This window comes from Labrus bergylta, chromosome 5, assembly GCF_963930695.1.
Source record: "Labrus bergylta chromosome 5, fLabBer1.1, whole genome shotgun sequence".
Taxonomy (NCBI): Eukaryota; Metazoa; Chordata; class Actinopteri; order Labriformes; family Labridae; genus Labrus; species Labrus bergylta.
Genome location: NC_089199.1, coordinates 21,862,409 through 21,878,912, shown reverse-complemented (window position 1 = coordinate 21,878,912; position 16,504 = coordinate 21,862,409). Strand labels below are relative to the sequence as shown.

At 39.9% G+C, this 16,504-nt stretch overlaps 1 protein-coding gene across 1 annotated transcript; it reads right to left on the bottom strand.

The window, feature by feature from the left end:
- Window positions 1-5,092: 5,092 nt before the first annotated feature.
- Window positions 5,093-11,721, bottom strand: pnp4a (purine nucleoside phosphorylase 4a). The gene is made up of 7 exons (XM_020630759.3): window positions 11,516-11,721; window positions 10,148-10,311; window positions 9,289-9,392; window positions 6,955-7,130; window positions 6,576-6,766; window positions 6,135-6,214; window positions 5,093-5,557 (listed from the first exon to the last, which is right to left on the bottom strand). Exons 1-7 carry the CDS (start codon window positions 11,536-11,538, stop codon window positions 5,408-5,410), a joined length of 888 nt encoding a protein of 295 aa, XP_020486415.1. The 5' UTR covers window positions 11,539-11,721; the 3' UTR covers window positions 5,093-5,407.
- Window positions 11,722-16,504: the final 4,783 nt, after the last annotated feature.

Here is a 16,504-nt window from a genome sequence, read left to right as displayed (position 1 = left end):
GGACAATGTCTGACATTATTTTTCCTTTTTTAACAAATCATCCGCACTTAATTTCCGATTGCAGGTGTGGTTGGAGGATGTCTGCCTTTGTTACCAGGTGACTGCTGCTAGAGTTCCAAAACTTTTCAGCTCATGACCTCCATAATGAGGGTCCAATAGACTGGGGGACCCCCAAACACTGGTTACTCAAAATAACAACAAAAGAGAACACAACAGCCTAAAAACCATACAACTATTTTATATAGTAATTTATTGTAAGAAAGGCTTGAAGCAGAATACAAGTAATTTTCATGTATAGACTTTAACACTGAGTGGACATATAAAAACCAGGTGTGTGCATCTGTATGTGTAAAGAGCAGCCAGCAATGCATTGCTGCCATGTTCAAACTGACATTTTAAGCAGCCCACTACTTTGCATCAATTTGTACAATAATGGCAAATAACAGTTTTAAAGTTCACATATTATGCGAAATCCACTTCACCATGTTGTTCTAACTCTAATATGTGTCTCTAGTCTGTCTACAAACCCCCCAATGATGAGTAAAGTCCATCCTCTCAGAAAATGTGTGCTCCAACAGGCCGCTTGGAGAGTTTCCCTTCATGACATCACAAAGGGCAGTAACCCCTCCCCCAGGTGGGTGACACTCCCACGGCTAGGTGTTTGTTCTGCTCTCTGAGTCTGCCTTCTCACCGTGAACAATAGGACATGGAGTGAGAAAGCCAGAGACACCCAAGCCCTTCCAGAGAGGGGGCGTGGTCAGACACAGCTCATTTACATTTAAAGGTACAGACACAGAAACAGCCTGTTCTGAGCAGGGCTGAAATAGAGGGGTTTATAGGCATGATCAAATTCAGGATCAGAGTGGATTTAGAACAAGAAACTTCACAGACATATTATTGGGGAGCTCTGAGACGGATTTACTCTGGTTGAAGAGGAGGAGAATATGTGACCTTTAAATAATATTCATTTTTTCAAATGTTTTTTTTTTTTAAAGGAATCTTGGGACCCCCCTCTTGGTTTGCTTGCGACCCCTGGGGGGTCCCAACCCCCACTTTGGGAACCACTGTGCCAGTCCATCCCATTATAGCTTCAAATATTAAAAATGTATTCCACTAAATGTTCCCATTTAGATTTAGTAAGTGGTCGGGGTTAGTCGTCTGAACGTCTGCATCAACTGGAGCCGATGAGTTTGACAGTTGGTGAGTTTTAAAGTGTGGGGAGTGTCTGATATGGTATGGATTAATAATGGGTTTCCACACTTTTCCACGTTTGTCAAATTAGATCATAAAGCTTTAAGGTGGACGTATGACTTCCTCTGTGTCAGAGTGAGCGCTCTTACTGCAACTAAGCTCATCACAGACGTTCAGATTTTTGTTTGTCCTTCACTTTAAAAGTTTAAAGGAGGGCTTTCTGCCCAGATAGCTGACGTCAAACATAATCAAGGTTACAGTACAGTGATGTTCCTGCAGCATGCCTAACCTATGTCCAAACTACTTCATCCACTTACACCAACAGCTCCATATCGCCCTCTTCAGGAAGACTAATATAACTGAAATTAGAAAGAGTTATTTAGTCATTTTAAGTTGTTTTAAGTTTGCTTTTGTTGCTGCGGTGAGATACATTTAATGTAATTGTGAATGAACAGTGCAAACAGGGTCTACTAAATAAAAAATGGTTTTCCTTTTCTTATGAAACTACGATTATTACTTAAGTTGAAACACTGAATCTACTGATGTACTCGGACCCTTACACACTCACACACACACTCACCCAATAAAATAATTACAAAAAGAAACAGGTGCTTTATTTTCAAAAAAATGTTTTCATTTCTTAACACACTGCTCATCCTCACATGAGCTACAGGAGGCTCCCTGAGATGAGACAGATGCATGATGGGACGTGTCAGACTCCTGAGGGTTGAGGTGAATGGGTTGATCCTGATTAGGAGGAGGAGTAGGTGAGGCTGGAATGTAGACAATGTAGTTAATATTTTAATTTAATATATTAAAGAAAACAAAATGAAAATCATTCGGCAAAATCTGTGTTTTAGCAGAAATTTAAAACACCTAATTTTAGAGGCCTGTGATGTTATTTCACTTCGCTTTTACTTTTTGATTAAAGCAAATAACAATCTGACTAAAAATGAAATATTTTTCTCACCTCGAGGACGAAATGTAAAGATGACCCATTTGCTCATTTTGTCATAAAAAGAGTCAACTGCTGCAGAGAAAAAAACATCTGCATCACACCTCAGTAATCATTGCTTCGAACTTAATTCAGGATTTTACAGTTTAGTCACTGCAGAAAAGCTTTAGTTTCAGTAATGTGTAGTTCATCTCAGTGCCAGCAGGGGGCGCTGCTGCTGTCAGAGTTGAAGGAAGGAAACATTTAGGATGCAAAAGAGACAAAAGCATTTCCTGCTGTCTTATTCTACGGAGGAGTTTTAGGGCAACGTTGAAGAAAAAAAATCCAACATTTCGATTTTAAAGTCCTAAATTTAAAAGGATGAAGTCGTAAATTTACAAGAATAAAGTTGTTCATTAACGATATTAAGTTTGTAAATCGATTTAAAACAGGCTATATGTAGGTTGTATCAGAAGAGCAGCCATCTGCCTGAGTGAAAATGATGAAAGGGGAACCCTAAAAGCCATTTCCTCTGCCACGAAAGAGTCAACTTCCTCCCTGTCAGGTTCTTTCTTCAGTAAGCTCCAGTTTCTTGCAGCATCTTTCCAGGGTCCTGATCATGACAATGTGACGCTGATGTGCTGAAAGATTAAGTATTTCCTTGTTTGTGAAACCTTTACTAAAGTATAACTTCACAAGATACTACATGTTCCTCATTCTTGTACCAGCGGCGGCTGCTTTTCTGATATAACTATAGACTAAAATAACAACTTTAATTTCAAAATCTCAGCTTGTTGTCCCTTAATGTGGCCCTGATACTCTTTTGTATGTTTCCCATTAGGTTCTTCAATTAATTTTTGTCACATTTGGACAATTTTAAATAGTTTTCTTGACCTGTGGTTTTAGTTTTAGTCTTTAAAAGAAGGAGTCTTTAATGAGCGGGTAAAATCAAATTCCTTAAGGCCGTGAAAAGGTTTGATTGGTCAACCTACCTCTGATGGGAAAAGCAGGAAATGTTGAAGCTTCTGGTCCTGCATCAGAGTCTGATCCATGCACCTCTCCAGATTCTGCTTCCGGTTCCTCTTCAGGTCGTAGTCCTCGTTCCATCTGGAGAAAAACTCGGTCCAGCAAGTGGTCCAGCATCTGCTGGGCGTGGTCCGCCTCGGTTCTGATGGTCAGGACGCGAGTGGGTCGGCCAGCTGAGATCTTCAGGACTGTGAGGTTTCTGTGGGTTAAGAAATAAATCGTCAGAGCACCAAACAGAGGGGCTAACAGAGGTGACATGACCCAGAGAAATTCAATGGAACAAAACACATTTTTTTCAAAATCTATTTGTAGTTTGATAAAAAAAATTTTTTTTACGGGTAACCACTGCCCTAATCCAAAAGAGCAGGCCCCACTTCCTCATTGAGGGAGACAGGGAGAAAGAGCCGGACTGAGGCTGCTCCCCTACCTGTTTTTGTTGCTTCTGAGGATCCAGTAAAGGATCAAGAGAACCATCAGAACCAGCAGCAGAACCACCAGAGACATTAAGAAGACTTCAGAGGTTTCCTTCTGAGTCATCGTCACATGCAGGTCGGTCTCTGTTTCTAAACGCTACTCACCTGTTTAAAGAAAAGAAAAAGGTACATTAACAAAAGCGCCATAGATAATTCATTAGGATACTTTTTGCTTCACACTACAGCAACACTGAGATGTGCACAGTGTAACCTACAGTTATTGTAAAAGGAGATTTTCTAAACATGTATGGAGGATTGATTAACATACCTGCCTCTTCTGTTGTGATTGAAGTTTGTCGTTTGAAAAATACCAGAACTACAAGCTGTCCTACAAAAGTTAAAAGAAAACATTCTTCATTTTGTTTGAATTCTCTGAAGCAGTGGTTCTTAACATGTTTTCCTTGGAGCACCAGTACTTGTATATAAGACAATCTTGGACCACCAAGGACCCAATCAGAGGGAAAAAAAATAATACGTTGCTGTCAACAATTAACATCAATTGTAAATAGTTTCATTGATAACATCACATCAGAAAAGATCTACACACATTTGCTCTAACCCATATATAAATGTTATCATGGTTTTAGTCAATATGTGCAAATCTAATTTCAAAAACCTCAGAGCCATCTGTAGTTCAGCACCAGCAAGTAGAGCTGCTGCTGTATCACATCACTGGAAAGCACTATCAATTAGAACTAAATGTAGTTATGCCAACTGGGGATCATTGATGTGTTAAGGGATTTGTTGACATTACACTCATCCAGGGGAAGTAATTGAACAATTTTGAGGTATATCTTTCAGTACTGCTCTTTGTAGAAGGTCCTTTCAATTTATTGATTGAATAACAAACGGCCTTAATACGACCTCACAGGGCTACTAAGCTTACAACTGTTTTCTTGATAAATAAGGGGAAAAAGTATTGATGGCACCAATACACCAAGACAAATTCCTTGTATGTGTAAATGTACCTGGCAATAAACCCCGATTCTGATTCTGATTCCGATGCAATGGCCTGTCTTATTTATTCTGTTGGTTTATTTCTTGGTCTTGTTGTCCCTACTTCCTCACAGCAGTATCTAGTGGACAAATGAGGAACAGCAGCTCTGACCAACACACCTTGGCGTGTGTTTAATTTAATTTAAATGGGTCGCCTGAAATTTGTATTAATTGATCAACATAAGATATATTGTAATTTAAAATGTAGTGAACACAGGCTGCTTTGGGCCGTATCTAATGCCAAAACAAGAAACTTGTAGAGTCTCTGTCTGTCATCCATTGTGCAGAAATGGAATCCCAGCCTTTCTTCCTCTGTCCACTGTGATAAACATGAAAAAGCCTGAATGTGGTCTGAAATGAATGTTTACTTGCAACACAGTAGGACAGCTTTAACGTGATTGAAAAGGCAAAACGAGGTTGGGACCACTGCACTAAGATGATGTTTGGTTGATTAAAAAACAAACAGATGAAGGAGGATTGACAGCATGTTTTATTTATTCAGTCATTGCTTTAATCTTAAGAAAAGTCTCTGTCTCACACATTTTATATTATAGCACCTTAAAAACACAAAGGTCAACATTATATTAATCTGTATGACTCATAAAATATCATAAATGAATACTTACACTCAACTACCCTGATAGAAAATTATTAGCAAACTTTTTGGTATAAATAAGGTTTTTAAATTACAGCCATGACAAAATGACATGAAAGATGTTTTTAAAAAGCTCTTAAAAATGCAGTAATACAACAGTCAGTTATATACAGAGTGTTTATGTGTGTGTGTTTAGACAGCATTAGTTGTGTTGTTGTTGTTGATCTCCATCCTGCTGATCAATTCAGTCACCAGCTGCTGTACAGTCTTTGAGCGCAGTCGGCCGACTTCCAGGACGCCCTCATGGTTCACGCTGTCTGTGTCCTCATAGCACTTTACCACCTGTGATCAATCAATCAGTCAGCTAATCAATCAATAAATCAATCAATTACATATAATTTTAAGTCTTATATGTTTACCAATTGCTATGGATCAGCCAACCAACCAATCATTCATCCAACATACAGACCAGCCCACACACCAACCCAACAAAGAACCAATCAACCAACCAACCAACCAACCAACCAACCAATCAACCAACCAACCAACCAATCAACCAACCAACCAACCAAAGAACCAACTAAATCATTCATCCAACAAACAGACCAGCCCACACACCAACACAACAAAGAACCAACCAACCAACCAACCAAAGAACCAACCAACCAACCAATCCTTCATCCAACATGCAGACAGTTTTATTATCATTTATCCAACCCACAAAACAACCCACCAACCAATCAGTCATTCAGTCATTCAATCATCAATCAGTCTATCGAAAAATCAATCAACCAACGCATCGATCCAAACATACATGATATGTATTTAGCCATCAACTGATCAGTTAATTTGTTGTGTGGTAGCCTTTGATATAATTCACAATCATTTCCCATACTGATGTACTGATTATTGTGTTTACCTTGTTGGTGATCAGAGAGAGACCGAAGACTCTCAGACCACAGTGAGTTGCCACCACAACCTCAGGAGCTGTACTCATACCTGTAAACAGACAACAAACATCATTAGTTAATATGCTGAAAATAAAAGCCAATGTGTGCTCAAACTTTAGTTCCTTAAATGGCCACTTGAGGCTGGTTTCAAAAGTGAGTCAACGCTCACTAAAGCCAATATTAAAAAATACTGGAATTAAATGTGTTGAAAGCCTGGAACAATAATTTGGGATAGTCTCTGTTAAAGATTTGTGTGATTATTGTTTTTTATACTTTAACTGTTGGTTATGCTACAGAGTAGTAAACATGATTCTGTCCCAACTCTTTTGATATTTGTTGCTCGCATCAGAAGACATAATTTTCCTCCATTCCTCCAAAGAAACAAAAAGATATTGAAGAGTGTTTCTCACCGACAGCGTCCACCCCCAGTCGATGCAGCAGTCGGGCCTCTGCAATGGATTCAAAGTTCGGTCCGCCCACCATGGCGTACACGCCCTCCTGCATGAGTCCGGCCACGCCCAGTTCTTTGGCGATTTCCATCGCTTGGCATCTCAGACCTTTGTCATAGCAACCAGACATGGCTGGGAAACGAGGCCCAAACCTGTAAAGGAAGAGATAAAAATAAAGTGAAACAAAACTACAGTAATTGTTTCATTAACACCTGAGTAAATACATATGAGACATTACAAATAAAATAAATGACTTTAACAACAACAACAATATATATTTTTATATTGTATAAAAAATACAATAACAAACAAAACATAGAGAAGTTAATGTCAGTGTTACTTGTCGTCGTTGGGTCCGCTCAGTGGATTCAGACCGACCAATCCCGGGAAGTTAACGTGGTCCTTGATGATCATGATGTCACCAGGCTTGAGGCCGTCAGCCAATGAGCCGGCTGCATTCGTCACAATCAGAGTCTCCACTCCCAACAGCTTGAAGACCCGAACTGGAAACGTTGTCTGATAAAGGGACAGACAGACGGATACGTTTATCGTTATAACCCTGGTAATAGTTAGTTTCTTAAAAGGAGGCTTTATGATAACTTTTGTTGCTATGGAGATGGTGTTAATGGGGCACTGGGTGTCAGACATTTTTACTCTTTCAGTTTAAACTCTCAGGCAGAGTCTCATGACTTTTTTATCATTTGGTCTGTTTGCCACGAGTGCAGCCTTCCAGGTGTAATTTTCTGTTGGCTTGTGCTCAAAATCAGAAGAAAAATTGTGTTGTATTTCTGTCGTCATGGTAACTGAGTCAGTTCAGATGTTTTATTGTGAAGGAGCCAACAAGAGGGAAGTCAGGTATCTGTGTCACTCAAGATAATGTGTTTGAGAGAGACAGTGTGTGTGTGTGTGTGTGTGTGTGTGTGTGTGTATGTGTGTGTGTGTGTGTTTGTGTGTGTGTGTGTGTGTGTGTGTGTGTGTGTGTGTGTGTGTGCGTGCGGGTGTGTGCGTGTGTGTGTGTGTGTTACATGGAGGGAAACAATAGCAGCATTGACCAGTCTGCTAAAAGGTTGCATGTGACAAATGCATGACCTGATCTGGGTTCACTGCTGACACACACATGCATTCACACATGAACATGTACTCACGCACACACATAGTATACACACACACACACACACACACACACACACACACATGCAGCTCAGACAGGTCGTGTTACAGGTTTGGATCTCGTGCTGCTGATTACAAACAGTCATACTGTATGTGTTTGGGTAGTGTAACTGAGCTGCTTTAGTTTCAGTCAGCTGTGTTGGTGTGTGTTTGTGTGTGTAGTTTGTGCACAATAGTCAGAATATGTATTTAGTGTATTCTTCCTCTGTGTGAAATAATGAAGGACTGCAATTCATGTAATGTAATCCATTAAAAAGGTTATGAAATTGTGTTAATGTACATTTTTACAGTCTGGAAAATTGTTGTACAGATTCAAAGCGCTAACATTTAGAACACACAGCTTACTTTCAAAAAAGCAGGAGAAGCCTTTTATTCACAAAAGCGTGTGATGGATGATTTCTTGGCCCGTTTCAGTGAGATCTGGTCTTACATAACCACCATATCATGACGCATTATCAGTATCATTACGCTTCATTTTTCTTTCTTCTGACAGAGACAAGTTAGCTGTTTTATTCTGTATCTGGTATTTGACTGGTTTCTCCTCACTACATACAAAAGAGTGATGCACCATTTCATCTATGCTGGTCTTACACCAAACAACATTTCAAGCAATTTCAAAGTCAAAGTCGTAATAAAATCACTAGAGTGTTGCTGTAGCTTGGGCACGTTTGGTGTAAGGTGGTCATAAAACACAACCCGAGCGGTCTTCTTCTCGTCTTGGCAATATGATGAAATCAAACGTGTTTTATATTATTGCAGGTCTTTACTCTTGTCTAATGTACATGTGTTGTTTAATGATATGACCACTGTCAACAACTAAGAGGAGTGGTTTTGCCAGCAACAAATAGGAAGCTGTAAACGAGTAAACAATGCAGGGAGGCGAAAAAAATGTATGGCCCTCCTGCACTGTGGAACAGGAAGTGAACCTGGTGGAGATGAGGGGAGAACAGAAATGCCTCGTTGACCTGTCGTCCTCTTAAAACCACGATTGAGAGGAGAAGGAAAAACGACGGACAGACAATTGTCCCATTGAAATCCATCGATATCCCTGGTGAGAAAACGACCGCAGCAGGTTCACAAACAGAAACCTTGTTACGAGTTTTACTTCCTCTAGAGAGTCAAGTTTGATCGTCTCCTCAGGGTGTACGGACACATCAAAGCATTCTTGCTCTCTACACAACTCCACCAGTTTCTCCATCTTTACGGTTTAATGCTCAAAAGTTGTAGTTGTAAATTTCCACCAGGTGCATGGTGGGAAATAATCTTAGAAGAAATCTAGTTGTAGTCCTGCAGTTATGGATCCTGCAAGATCCCAAGTCTTTGAAGCTCTGTGAGTTGCTGACACATTGTCTTTTGATGTGAGATGGTGATAGAATAACTTTTAGTTTGTGTGTGTGTGTGTGTGTGTGTGTGTGTGTGTGTGTGTGTGTGTGTGTGTGCGTGCGTGTGCGTGTGCGTGTGCGTGTGCGTGTGCGTGTGTGCGTGTGCGTGTGTGTGTGTGTACCTTGAGCAGTGAGTGTCCTTCATACATGTGGAAGCGACCCTGCATGCAAACACACGACTTCCCCTTCAGCTCCCCGAAAACCAGCCGACCTGCATGACCCTGAACTGCAACACACACACACACACACACACACACACACACACACACACACACACACACACACACACACACACACACACACACACACACACAAAGAAAAGTCAGGATCAAGGTGACAGAGTAATAGGTATTATATTAGTATTATATTATAATAATAATATTAAAAATTATAATAGGTGTTATAGATAGTTATAGGTATTAACTTACAGAAATATTACAAAAATAATAACATATGAAAACCAGACCTGAAACCAGACAGACCTGAACGTCTGAATGTTGGACTTTTTCTTCCTTTTCAAAGAAGCAAAGCTAAAAGTTTACCTTTCCAGTCTTTGTGCTAAGCTAAGCTAGGCTAAACACAGAGCTCTGTACGTGGGTTGCACAACATAACCGCTAGGCTATTGATTCTCCTCTATTCTTTCATTTACAGATACTGTTCCTTGCATGTTCAATCACTGGTATATTCAGAGTACAGACAGGGAGAGAAGCTGACATGGAGTTGAGTGAAAAAATGGGCAATGCACATGCGGGGCAACATAACCGCTAGGCCATCCAGTTCAGTTATATTTTCATATTGCATAAACTGGAGAGAAAGTTCTTTAACTCAGCATGAAAACGCTGTTAAGAAATGTAAATCTAAAATGTAATATACATGAATAAATAAGTGAGCAGTAATTAAAGTGAATTAGATAAATCAGTGATAATCTCTTAGTAATAATAAATACTGTTTTATAAATAAATAAACGTATAGATAGACTACCTGTGCTCTGTGGGAAGCCCGGGATGTCAGCATAAGCGAAGGTGTCCTGACACTTGAGGGTGTCAGCGAGCATGCCCAGTCCGGACCCGCAGATGATCGCCACCTGGGGGCGGTGCCTCGTCTGAGACATCAACCAATCAGCTGTCTTCTGGTATTCATCGTGACTGCGGGAAAAGAAAAAGGAAGAAGAATGTTGTGGAGTGAAGAAAAGCAGACCAGTGTTTATTTTGTCTGTAATGTAAGCTGCTAACACCATCAGTCAAGGATTAACTACCGACAGGTATTTTGTCTTGTTCTGTCCTCGTAATGCCTTACTGCAAAACTAATCGCCCTTCGGGAACAAATTAAGTTGATGTATTGACGTATGTTCCCACAATACGATTGGGTCTGTTCAGGTGCAACACATTCTGGATCATGACTAACTATCCTTTAGTGACTGTGGACCAGTTCTGCCTGTACTAAGACATCCGTTTTCATTCAATTAATGAAAACATTAACATATCCAAAAGCCTCTTTACATGAGGCACACTAATTATAACCCCCGGGCCACCAACCGGCACCCCTTCTCCATGATTTTTTACCCAAAAACGACATTGTTACCATCTGGAAATCTAACACTTGCAGTATGATTAGTGGGGATTCTAGAGTCTGTAGGGGCCCTTAACGAAAATTAATTGGGGGCCCCTCCAACCAGCGTTCATCCCCATTATGTCTCCCTCTTTTTTCGCTCCCACGCAAATAATTCCTCTTCTATTTCCTTCACTGACTTTCATTGACAACCTTCGTTTTTCAAAGCAGTAATGCATGCGATGCTTTGTAGGGCATGGAGAGAAAGTGCTGTCAAGAGGTTTCCTACTGTCATTGCAAAATTTGTACATTTTTAACCACAAAGTTTGTTGATATCAATGTTTTTAAAAGTTTCCCCAAAAGTCAGATCTGTTTGCAGGACGGCAACAACACTCACAAAAATGCTTATTTTATTTTGTTTTTTAGTTCAATGCCCAATGGTTATTTTTCTTACTTTGTACCGTTATTTATGCAGCAGCAGGAACAGCTGTTCTTCTTTCTCTCTTCTGATTTATACAAACATATTTGCACTGTCGACTACTTAATAAAGTGACCAACAAGACATCCAGAACACGAACAAATGACTGAACAAACTGAACTTTCATTTTAGCTTTTGGGTTAAACTCGTCCCAGTAAAGCTTCTTGGGTGAGGACACAAAGATTAAAGTAAGAAAACCATTAATATGGAGAAATATAACAGCTTTATGAGAGGAAAGCCTTGATCTTGAAGCACTTAAAATATGTAACATTTATTCTATAAAAAAAGTAAATAATACAGATAAACTAAAGGTGTTTTCTTACCTGATCTGTTCTTTGCTGTGCATGATGGACGGATGATTGGCGACCGATGTGATGTTGTATATAAAGCAGAGAGACGTGTGTGTGTGTGTGTGTGTGTGAGTTTCTGTGAGAAACCTCTGTTAAAAACTGTGTGGCACAGAATGTGTGTGTGTCCTTGTGTGTGTGTGTCCTTGTGTGTGTGTGTGTGACAGAAGGACAGTCAGAGTGAGTCCAGCTGATGTCGGGCAGTCTACATATTTACTGGTCACATGCTCCTGATTGGTCAACAACTCATCCATTCATCAGTGGCAGCCAATGGGATGACAACGTTTTAGATATGTCTGTGTGTCTCTCTGTGTGTGTGTGTGTGTGTGTGTGTGTGTGTGTGTGTCACGATTCCTTTCCAAACAGGAATCTGAGATTTAAAAAAAAAAGTTGTAATTGGTTTTGAGTCACGCCCCGCTGACAGTAACGTGACTTAACTTTCTTACAGTGTTAACTCTGATCCTGAGGCTCAACAACACACACACACACACACACACACACACACACACACACACACACACACACACACACACACACACACACACACACACACACACACACACACACACACACACACACACACACACACACACACACAGTCAGCAAGCTGTGAATGGGTCTTGACCTCCAACGACACTCACATGATCATACCTCAGCTTGAATGGGTGTTAAAATAACAATCATTTTAATATTTTACAACAGGCTCAGCTACGAGCGAAAAACATGAAATACAATAAAACACTTTTTATTGCAAGTTGAAAACAAGATTTAAGGGAATCAAATAAAACATTATTTTCTTTTTTCTGCATCATGTTCTAAATAAAGAATAACTCAAACTTTCAGTAACAGTAAAAATGTTATTCAGCATTTAGATTTAGGCTATATTTATTCATTAATTCAATTTAGTCTTGTATATTTATAAAAATCCGAAAATCTAAAAAAAAAAACTGTGGTAAAATAGCTGTCATGATTTGGTTTCTTATTTTGTAGATTTTCAGAGTTCAGATTTTCTTGTTTTTAGTTGTCATTCTTCCCTGATGGTGTTTCCTTGTGTGTTTTCTAGGTTAGTCTTTAGTGTTATTCTGTAACTTTGTATCCTAGTGTTTATGTTCTAGTGTGTTTTGTTACATTCTTGAGTTCTCTATCGTATCGAGGTTGTCCCTTCACCAAACACATTTCCAATATGGGAACTGATTCCATTCAGGATATCTGACATGTACGCATGCTCCGGTGATTCATTGATTTCCAACAAAGCACGTTGATTAGGAAACGTGCGACGTGAGAGCAGAACATAGACTGTAAATATTACTGGACAAACCCTGACCCGTCTGTTACGTAGGCAGCAAATGAGTCCAATCGACGGCCGCATCCATATTGGATTTGCAGTCTCAACCTAACTTCGGATCAACCTAGCAACAGCAGTAAGGCGGGACTTAACTCCGCCCATTCAGTTCGACGTTAGCAGTCCACTTGACAACATAGCTAAACTACACTTAAAACTACACTTTTTTAAAATATACAATTATGGTTATTAGTTATTTGTCAGAGCAGTTACTAGACTTTGTCCGGGTTAGCAGAGCAATACATTAGCAAAGTTTTATCATTAAATGTAAGAAACATTTTGAGGCTAATCTTTACATTTAAATTCTCACATTGTGCTACAAATCACTACTTGGGTGTAAGAACATGTTTAAGGATAAGAAGTCTGTGTTAAAACGATAAAAGACGAGAGCTTTGGTGTCTTTTTTAGTTTCGTTGTTGTTGATAAAACTACTTTTAGACCATAGACTGTAAATAAATATGTGAGAAATCCAGAAGAAATCAGTATTACAATGTATACAGTTCATGGTTGTCACTGTTCTGACATTTTCACTTCGCCCTTGGCCACGGGGGCCCTTGGGACCCCAACCAAGGGGATGGCTTGTACCCTGCCCATAGGCAGGTCGCCTGAGTGACGATAAAGATAAAGATAAAGATAAAGATAAACTTTATTGATCCCCCATGTGGGAAATTTGTGGGTTACAGCAGCTCAAGAAAACAGGAGACAGGAATATAATTATTAAAAATCAAACATACAGTGTGTAGCATGAGGTGGTGATGTTGTTAAAGAGTCTGATTAAAGAGTCTGACTGCAGATGGAATGAACGACCTGCGGTAGCGCTCTGTCTTGCAGGGTGGGTGTCTGAGTCTGCTGCTGAAGGAGCTGCTCAGGGCCCCCACAGTGTCATACAGGGGGTGAGAGGGGTTGTCCATGATGGATGTCAGCTTCACTAACATCCTCCTCTCACCCACCTCCTCTACAGAGTCCAGTGGACAGTCCAGGACAGAACTGGCCCTCCTGACCACTCTGTTCAGACTGGTCCATGTTGATGGCCCTCATTATCTTCACCTGTGTTATCAGTCTCACCTGTGTTTGATTACCCCTGTGTCTATTTAGTCTCTGTGTCCAATTAACAGCCTCAATGACTTCCAGCCTGCAGGAAATTTGACTATTTTAGTAGTGCCGTAACTAAGCTCAGCCATCATCACATATTGATTCTGTCAGCGCTGAAAACATGACTTATTATCATGACTGTATGAATCGGGAGCGGATGTAAAAAACTGGGACATTTTAGAGATTTACAGATATTCAGAAGGACTTTGGAAAACTGTTAACATATGGGACACACCATAAAGTCTGATCGCCATAGATATAAATTCATATTTAGTTACCAAAGTTTACTTTTTCAAGCCCTCCCACCAGAATGAACCTGAAGCAAGTTGTTATCAATTAACTCTGAAGTATACATTTAGATTTATTTTCCCACACTAGATCAATATTAAAAATTCTTCCAAAGCAGCTACGTTTGTCTGTCTTAGCCGTCAAGTTCATAGTTGGACTGGGGTCAGCCAATGAGAGCGGAGATCCTGCGCTTAACAAGCAGCAGATCGTCGGTCACTTCTGTTTTAATTGAAACGGTACATCCAGTCTCATGACCGCCGACACACCTCACATGTTCCGCTCTAACTTCTGTTCTGATCAGCTGCTGCTAATGAGGCTCATGAGGGCCTGATGGAGAGGGGTCAGGAGCAGACTGGACCCAGGGCTGACCTGGAACCAAGCAGAGACCAGGTAATAAGACAATGAAGGGAGTTTTTCTAAGCAGTCAGAATACAGAGTGTAAAACTGAAAAAAAAACTTAAACGCTAAAAAAAACTTGCCTTCAGTACATCTCAAGAAGCAGAAAGGGTTTTTTTTACTTTCTTTTTTTTTTTTAGGTCAAAATCTGGAGAAGTTTCACGTGTCACAGATGAAGTTCTTTTGGCTGCCATTAAAAGAGATCAGATGCAGTCTTTTATCTCTCTCTGTGTGTGTGTGTGTGTGTGTGTGTGTGTGTGTGTGTGTGTGTGTGTGTGTGTGTGTGTGTGTGTGTGTGTGTGTGTGTGTGTGTGTGTGTGTGTGTCTGTGCACGTGTTTGTGTGTGTTTTAACAGAAGCCATGTGGGAGCTGGTTATCAGGTTAATAAGCGGAGCACAGCTGGTGGTTAACAACACACAGACAGAGAGGCTGACTGACTGATATCACGTTATTCAGGGGGGGAAACTAGGACTTTACATAACATAAATACACTACAAAAAAATGAGACATCTTTATGCACATGTAATGAAGAATAGTTTAGTTTAGTTTTGATTGCAATGCAGCTCCATGTTGATCGGTAAGTCCGAGAATTAAGAAAAATAACTCTAAAAAAAGAGTTATTCCTCCAAATGTAAGTATGTCAACAATTAATTGATTTATTGGAATAAAATTTGGTGCAAATAGTCCTGATGCACAGAGGATGAATGCTGATGACTTTTAAAAAATAAAATTTGTGGTTCGAAGGGAATTGCCAAGAAATTACATTTTAAAAAATGAATTTTCCCCTCAAGATGAAATGTTATGTAATGTGTAGTTTGACAGAATCACAATATCAACAAAACAGTGGAGAAGAACATACCAGAGAACAGAAAACATAATCCAGTAGTTTAATTATAAATAAACAACTCAGGTCAGTTACTGCCACAAATGCCGATCTCCCTCAGTGCAAAACTTCACTCTCACAGTGTTCAAGGTATGACTGTATAAGTTTGCAACAGCACCTCAATACTTTTTCATGGAGTCACTGGACCTGATTTATCAATAATCTAATCTCTGACATTTTCTGTTCCACGCACCAGCAGGATCCACTATTTGAAAAGGTCTTTTGAGGGACAAAGTGGAGCAGTTGTAAGAGATTCTCGACCACATTCAGAGTTCATTTTAAGTCAAACGTTTACTAGATGAGATATCTTGTTAATCTTATAAACTTGAAATGAAATCAACTTGGTCACTGATGACGCTCCAGACTTTAACAGATACATTTGTGTCACCTGACTCTGGAATCTGCTGCTATATTCCAGTTAACCTTTTTTCAGCTTTCTGCCTGTCTGTGTTTAACGTCCGGCTGAACGCCCAACATTACTGCGTTCCTTCACTACAGCTGCAATGTAGAAAATGTGACTGAGTCCACTCAAACTGCATTCAGATATTTGACATTCCTGGACGTATATGTGATTTAAGCAGCTCGTTGAGTCCCATATTTTACTCCTGCTTTGTCAGCTCGACGAGGCCAGAATATATCAGGATGGTAATTCACACGACCCGTTTAAACGTTAAATTCTTGTGAATTGTGAATCAACTGTAGCACACGTCTCTGATTGTTACAAGAATAGATGGGTAACACTAAACGATACCAGACCAATAGGTGAACTTTGGATGGGGGATGTCAGAGACTAAGCCTGGCTACACACTGGATGATTTTAGATCTGACTTTGGGACACAAATCCCCTCCTTTGAGAGTGAAAACCATCAGTTTTAAGTCCAAAAGTAAAAGCTTTACGCCTGGATTTCTTTCTCTGTGTATATAAGTCGAGCGCACAAACAAAGTGAGTGTGTAAAATCCTGAA